This window comes from Vigna angularis, chromosome 1 (genome assembly GCF_016808095.1).
Source record: "Vigna angularis cultivar LongXiaoDou No.4 chromosome 1, ASM1680809v1, whole genome shotgun sequence".
Classification (NCBI taxonomy): Eukaryota; Viridiplantae; Streptophyta; class Magnoliopsida; order Fabales; family Fabaceae; genus Vigna; species Vigna angularis.
The window spans coordinates 18253283-18261589 of record NC_068970.1 but is presented as its reverse complement, the minus strand read 5'-3'; the positions used below and the strand labels follow the sequence as shown (position 1 = coordinate 18261589).

The 8307-nt window shown below is 33.3% G+C and overlaps 1 protein-coding gene across 1 annotated transcript; it reads left to right on the top strand.

Moving 5' to 3' along the window:
• Positions 1-5121: 5121 nt before the first annotated feature.
• Positions 5122-7598, top strand: LOC108324131 (probable indole-3-acetic acid-amido synthetase GH3.1). The gene is made up of 3 exons (XM_017556970.2): positions 5122-5562; positions 5793-5894; positions 5980-7598. The coding sequence occupies exons 1-3, from the start codon at positions 5234-5236 to the stop codon at positions 7367-7369; spliced, it is 1821 nt and encodes a 606-aa protein (XP_017412459.1). The 5' UTR covers positions 5122-5233; the 3' UTR covers positions 7370-7598.
• Positions 7599-8307: the final 709 nt, after the last annotated feature.

Genomic DNA, 8307 nt, shown 5'->3' with positions numbered 1-8307 from the left:
CGAGACAGACAGCTTCGTAATTTCCTCAGAAGTCAAGTCAGGTATTAAATTATACACAGTGTATAAACACGGAAAACAACAAATTTAAATGTTCTGATGCGTATTTGCTTGTCAAAATACTCGTTTATCCGTTCTAAATAGACTAAATTATAAATTTGGTTACTCAAAAATCGTGGAAACTTAACCACTTATTCGAACTTTGCCTAATTATTATACTCAATAATCCGTTCTTTGGGTGGTAACAAGTTTTCCTAAATAATTGAACATTCAAGTAAATTGGATATTAGCACCGAGCACAATCTATCACTCATAATAAAAATTTAATAATAAATTGTGTTTACCAACATACCCAATGGATAGAAATTTGTCCGATAAATTAAATGTTAGTAAACTTTATCAACAAATTTAGAAATACATCGATAAGTAAAAATGATTGTAAATATAACGATAAACGTTTGTCAAAATTAATAGATAACATTTTTCGTTAAATGTGAGATTGTGACTCTTTCTTCCTTCTTTTTTCTTTTTTTCATTTTCATGGATCTTATCGTTCTTCATTTATCTTTCGTTTTTTCTCTTCCTCCTTCTTTATATTCTCTTCTTCCACCTTCTTCTTTATCTTTGATAATTATTGTTATTATATCGACGATCATCAATGTTACCAACAAGCATTATTGATGAACTTTTGCATCACCATAGAGTCACCTCCTTCTTCTCTTCTTCTTTTCTTCTTCTCTTTATTCTCCCCTTTATATATATATATATATATATATATATATATATATATATATATATATATATATATATATATATATATATATATAATTCATCAAATAATGCAAAAGATTTGTCTTCCAAATTGACATAATGATATCGTCGATAATTATAATGATAAAATAGTGATAGAAATATCCATAAGAATTGTAATTTATTAAGGGATAATTTTAACAATTTTTGTACTCAATAATTATGGTACTGATGCAATTATTCACCAATAATAAGAATTGTAATTTATTGATAAACAATTCCAATAATATTGACGAAAATATCTATTAATAATAAAAATTATAATTTACAAATGAATTTTACATACGAATTTTGTACTAACAAAAATATCTTCCATGAATTAAAATGTGAAATTAAAAAAAAATCTCAAAATATTTGAGTTTAAAAAGAAAATATGTCAACAAATTTAAGTTTACTAATATATATATATATATATATATATATATATATATATATATATATATATATATATATATATATATATATATATATATATAGCTATAAGTAATATTCTATCAATAATTATAATTTTTTTATAGTTTATTAAACAAAATATTAGTTGGGTTAAAAAAGTTGAACTTGAATTTATCAAAGAAACAAAACAAATAACTTTGAAAGCATGGCCAAAATAAATTAGTAGCTCGGTAATAGAGTGGGCCAATTCTTTTATTAAAATTAAATATATAGGAGGCTGAAAACAAGGAATCACAACGTAACTATCATAATAAAAAAATTACATCAACCCTTTACCTACCCGTTGAATTTAGAATTATCTCGTTCACGTAGACACGAACAATCAAACAAAACCTCAAATCCAAACCTATAGTCAAATAAAAAAGTTGCAATAACAATTCATATATCTTATCTTGCCATGCTATGACCGTAACGCGCCTTTCAACCTCCATTATGACCTAAATTATTAAAAAATCTTTGGAATCACCATTCATGTATATATTATCCTCACCTAATTACGTTTAATAATGATAAAAATCCTAAAATATGACAATACCGATAAAATTAGAAAGGTAAGTATTTTTAAGTAAATATTTATTAACTAAGTTTTAAATCTTTTATCAATTTAGCTATTTTTAATTGAATCTTATTAAAAACTTTATCCTATTAAGTGTAAGAATTTTTTATATTTTTTAAGCATGTATGTGTCATTTGATTTTGTTATTTTGATAAATTTAAATATTTTGAATATTAAATAGAATAAATTTTTTATTAGGGCACTCACTCCAAAATATTTGACTTTATAAGAAACTCAAAACTTAATTTTATCATTCTTTTTATTTTGTATGTGGAGATACAAGCGATGATGTAAAATAATGGTCTTCTATCCTTGAAAGAGAAAAAAAAACATGAAATCAATTGAAAGAATACAAAAAAAAAAAAACATTTATAATGAATATAAGGATTCTTTTTAATAAAAACCCAGTTAAGAATATATAAATTTATGATGAAATTAAAACTTAATTTAGGTAAACAGAATTCTCTTCCTTCTGTTCATGTGTTCCCATTCTATCCTTCTGTTTTCTTACTATATATTGAGGGCAAATGGGTTAATTGGATTATCTTTTTAATTTTATAGTTAATATAAGACATTGTTATATCTTCCCTTTCAATTATATAAAAACACTTGTTTTTTTATTTTCAATTTAGTTATCTTTTTAGTTCGTAGAATTTGAAATAATCCAATTTAGGTTTTTAAATTTAAAGAAAATAATTCTTTAAATTATAAAATATATAATTTTATGCACTCAATTGAAAAATATGTAGTTTTGGTACAAAGATTTTTATATTATAAGGACTTTTTAAAGTGATTTAAACTAGGCTTAAATGCATACTCCATTCTTATGTCAAGAGAGATGAATTTATGTTTAGTACCCGGTTTTAAAAATGAAGACATTGGTCCCTATGTTATGAAAAATATGTGAATAAGGTCCACAAAGAAATAACAAGTTCAACAAATCATCAAAGAAAAAGTGGAACAAGAGAGAGAAAAAGCTGAACAGTAGAAGAGGGAAGAAAGTACAACCACATCAGCATGGACTTAACGTCGTTACTGTCAACTTAACGTCGTTGCTGTCAACTTTTCATATCATAAGACCCAATGTCTTCATTTTTAAAACTGGGTACTAAACAGAAATTCACCTTTGGACGAAATAAGCATTTAAGCTTTTAAACTATAAGGACTCAATTGGAAAGTCAATACAACTATATAAGGACTTAAAAATTAATTTAAACATATAAATATGAAAGGATTTTAATTATACACTTAATAGTTTGGATTTATGGTGTATTTCAGATTAGTTATGAAAAATATTATTTAAAAATTCATCTATATGCTTTTTTAAATAACATGGTAAAATTAATTTTATATTTAGATATGCTAACTGAAAAAACAATTTAAGATGCTGAATAAAAAATCTTATTTATTATCAAGCCACAAGTAATAAATAATGTTAGTAAATATATTAGATACACGTACTATTTAAAGGGATTTTGACCCGTTAACATTCTGAATTTCACGTTAAATAAAATTTAATTATATGAAATTAAAAATAATTCAGGAAAAATCAAATTTGAATAGAACAGTCAACACTTTAGTTTTATGTGTCACCTTTCAACTCATTTAATACTCAATAATAATCATATTATTTGTATAACACTTTACAACTCAGCATTCTCTCCATCTCTTTCATCCATATCATTTATTTTATCTCAAGGCTTTTTCTTTTTATCGTATATAATTTTAGTTATAAAACATAGTATGCAAATAAAATTTCCCTAATAATTAATCAGAAGCGAAAGTTCACCAAGTTTATCTTCAAGTTGGGACTTTTCAACAGATCGAGGGAGCTGTACTTGGTATGTTTGAAAATTAGATAAATTTATTTATTAATTACGATATAAATTCCGTATAAATTTTAATGAACTAACTAATATAAATCATTAATTTGTATTGAACATTATACTTTTATTTGATGTTGTCAAAATGGGTCACCTGACTCAACCTAGTCGTGATCCGATCCACCACAGATTGGTCACTTAATGAGTCAACCTAACCCTAGATGAGCCAGAAAAATTCAAACCTAGCTCATCTCACCATAGGTTGGTGGGTTAAATGTGTTGGCTCACTGAATCATTTAATTGTAATTTTTTTAAATAAAAAAAATACAAAATTTATGTAATTCAAATCTAAATAAATTTCACTCCAAAATGATGTTAAACTCATGACAATTCAAAATAATAAAAAAGCTACAATACAATTCATGTATAATAAGCTGAATGATATTTTGTAAGATTTTTTAAGATAATAAATTAATAAAATAAATTAAGTGGGTTAGTGAACAAATTCGACTCATCAAGTTCAATCCAGATGAGCCAAATTTAAATGAATCAGGTTAAAAATTATCTTGTATAAAAATATATATATATATTTTTTTAAATCCAATCCATTTTAAACCCGTGATAAATCATATTAACCCATTTTCACGGCTGACTTTATCAAAAGAATAAGATGAAGACTATAATATCCATTTTCGAGATTAGGCCTGACTTTATGTCCTTTGCAGTTTTTAAAACTATTTTATAAAATAGTTGTATGTGTTAGGTAAGGTTGTGAACAGTGTTTTAAAATTAAAAAAAAAAGGAGAATCAGTTGATAAACATTTTCTTATCTCTTTTATTGTATGTGTGTTATAATTTAATCGAGTGAATTACATGGAGTGGTGGTGCTACATAGGGTACGACATGAATATAGTATCTATGTTTTTTCTTTTGGCATTTTTGAAAATAAAAGTAACTTTTTTAAAAATTGAAATGAGAAACAGCCTAAGATTGTTTGGAAATGAGAATGAAAACACCCTTAATCTTTAACTGTTGTGATAAGAATTGAGGATACAGTTAGAGGGCAAAAATAGGGAGTGATAAGTTGCAAAATGGTGGAGCCAAGTTTTCTCCTAAGTAAGTAAAAACTTCTCACAGTCCCTGGCGCAGCCGGCAGCCATCACTTTCTGATACCAACACACCCTACAACCCCATGGCCGCATGGTTCGCCCCTAAGGACAACACTCACGAAACTTTTGCTGATGTGGCGACATATGTGGACCCACATGTCGGCCACAATGCTTCATACCTGGCCCACCTGTCTCCTCAATAAGCTACACTATCTGAAACACACAATCCTTTGTCGCGCGGATCCCCATTAACTCCTACAACGTCATTCCAAGCGCTGTTTGCTTCCGCCAACCATGACGTTCACTGTGTCACATGCTTCACACTTCTAATTCATTTCCCCTACCAGCACAACTCTATAAATACCTCTCAACTTTCTCTCCATCCTCACTCATCTTCTTCTTCCACTCCTTCTCATCTTCTCTTAACCAAAGAGCTAGACCTTCAGTTACTCTTCCCTCACTCACAAACACATCCTCTACCCGTCATGGCCATTGCTGCTGACTTATCTCCATCCCCTCCTGCACTTCCTCCCACTTGTGATGACAAGAACGCAAAGGCTTTGCGTTTCATTGAGGAAATGACCCGAAACACTGTCCTTGTCCAAGAGAAAGTTCTTGCAGAGATTCTGAGCCAAAACGCTCAGACTGAGTACCTCAAACGGTTTCAGCTCAATGAAGCCACGGACCGTCACACTTTCAAGTCCAAGGTTCCTGTCGTTTCGTACGAGGATTTGAAGAATGATATCCAACGCATTGCTAACGGTGATCGCTCCCCTATCCTCTGCGCTCGCCCAATCTCTGAGTTTCTCACTAGGTTCGTACATACCTACATTAGTAACTCTCTGCATTACACGGTTGTAAACTATATTGATTAACCGACAAACTTTAATTGGAGTAAGATAGATATTTGTATTGAAAATTTTACCCATTAGGCATCAACTTTAATACCATATACAATTCCTAAGGCAATGTTTTGTTATTTTTCATGTATTCATTAATTATGTTTGACTTGAGTGAATTAACTAACCTTGGGCGAAACTGCAGTTCTGGAACATCTGCTGGGGAGAGAAAATTGATGCCAACGATTCGTGAAGAGATGGACCGTCGTCAGTTGCTTTACAGCCTTCTGATGCCAGTGATGAGCCAGTATGTTTCCGTTCCTTAGACATGCGTAAATATAGTGTTTTATGTCACGAACTAACTCATGTGAATACATTGTTACGTTACACAGATACGTGCCTGGGTTGGACAAGGGTAAGGCGCTCCTGTTTCTGTTCATCAAAGCGGAGACGAAGACGCCAAGTGGGTTAGTGGCACGTCCCGTGCTGACCAGCTACTACAAGAGCGAGCAATTCAAAAACAGACCCCACGACCCATACAACGTGTATACAAGCCCCGATGAAGCAATCCTCTGCCCCGATTCCTTCCAGAGCATGTACACGCAAATGCTATGCGGCCTCATCATGCGCCATGAGGTTCTCAGAGTCGGTGCCATTTTCGCATCAGGCCTTCTTCGAGCTATCCGCTTCCTACAGCTCAATTGGGCGCAATTAGCCCACGACATCTCCACCGGAACCCTAAACCCAAAAATCACCGATCCTGCCATCACTGAACGCATGGCTCAAATCCTGAAACCAAACCCGGAACTTGCCAATTTCATTACCAAAGAATGTTCTGGAGAAAACTGGGAACGCATAATCACCAGAATCTGGCCAAACACGAAGTATCTGGATGTGATTGTGACAGGTGCCATGGCGCAGTATATTCCAACTCTCGAATATTACAGCGGAGGCCTACCTCTCGCTTGCACCATGTACGCCTCCTCGGAGTGTTACTTTGGCCTTAATCTAAACCCGATCTGCAACCCCTCTGATGTATCATATACCATCATGCCAAACATGGGTTACTTCGAGTTCTTGCCTCACGACGATTCCTCTTCAACTTCATCTTCCACCTTGCTGTCACGTGACTCGCCACCGCCTTTAGTCGACCTTGCTGACGTCGAAGTCGGTAAATCCTACGAACTCGTTCTTACTGGATACTCTGGCCTGTGCCGCTACCGCGTGGGCGACGTGCTCCAGGTGACGGGGTTCCACAACAACGCCCCGCAGTTCCACTTCGTGAGGAGAAAGAACGTGCTTCTGAGCATTGACTCCGATAAAACGGACGAGGCTGAGCTGCAGAACGCCGTGGAGAACGCCTCGGTGCTGTTGAAGGAATTCAACACGAGCGTGGTGGAGTACACGAGCTTCGCGGACACGAAGTCGATCCCGGGGCACTACGTGATTTACTGGGAGCTGTTGATGAAGGACTCGAGCCACGCTCCCTCAGGCGACGTGCTGGAGAAGTGCTGTTTGACTATGGAGGAGTCGCTGAACGCCGTGTATAGACAAGGGAGAGTCTCGGACCGTTCTATTGGCCCGCTGGAGATTCGTGTGGTGAAGAACGGAACCTTTGAAGAGCTTATGGACTACGCCATCTCCCGAGGCGCCTCGATTAACCAGTACAAGGTGCCACGCTGCGTCACCTTCACTCCCATAACCGAGTTGTTGGATTCCAGGGTAGAGTCCGTTCACTTTAGCCCCGCAGAACCTCATTGGACTCCGGAACGTCGTTGTTGAAGGGTTGCTACGTAATACGTAACATGCAATAATACGCGATATTATTGTTAATAAAAATGATAATAATGAGATGAATAAATAATAATAAAAAAGTAAGCAAGTGAGGGAAAAGAGAGTGAAGGAATGGGTGATGGTTGGCACATCAGTGAACCCTTGAAACTGTCTGGATCGGTTGATTTGATGTTACGTGTCTTTCATGAAATAAAAAAAGTTTGTGTTTTGTTTTTGATTTCTGTCTGTCACAGTAAGCTTCAACGACATCATTGAAGACATCTTTGTCTTTTCGTGTAGGGAATCCATTATGTGCACGCTTTTAATTACTCCAAATTATTTATATATATTCAACAAAATCAATCTTTTCTGTTCAATAAAATGAATGTTTTTCATACATTTTAGTATTTTTTTTATTTCACGTGCTTGTAATGTAACTTTCATGGCAAAAAGTCATATAGAAGCTTGTCTTTTGTCTCTTCTTTTCCCTAGTGGAATTATCTGTAGCACTACTTCTATGTAAAATTTCTGTTTATGAAAATCCAAACCAATTATCTGTTTTCTTTTTAATAAGAAAAATTGGACCGTCCGTGAAGAGACCGTGCAGCTTAACAACCGATTATGTCCTTAATATCCAACTCTTGAAAAATGAGGTTGTTTGGCCAAGTAAGTGGGTTAGACAAGTTCACAAACTTAATATCCAACTCTTGAAAAATCAGGATGTGCCACTACACTTTTGACCAAAATTAGTATTGACTTGTTATTCACCATTAAAAACATTTTCGTTCATTCTTATCTTTAATTCTTCAAACATAGAGTTTGGCAAACATTCATTTCATACTAATAATTATATACTCAGCCACATGAAGAAAAAGTCACATGACATACTTCTTTATTGACAAGGAGGAAATTGGAGTATCTCCAAGCATAAAAGCACAGCCTATGAT

Coding starts and splice junctions, on each gene's coding strand:
- LOC108324131 (XM_017556970.2), top strand. CDS start 5,234: ATGGCCATTGCTGCTGACTTATCTCCATCCCCTCCTGCACTTCCTCCC. Junction 5,563..5,792: donor ATCTCTGAGTTTCTCACTAG/GTTCGTACATAC, acceptor GCGAAACTGCAG/TTCTGGAACATCTGCTGGGG. Junction 5,895..5,979: donor CTGATGCCAGTGATGAGCCA/GTATGTTTCCGT, acceptor TACGTTACACAG/ATACGTGCCTGGGTTGGACA.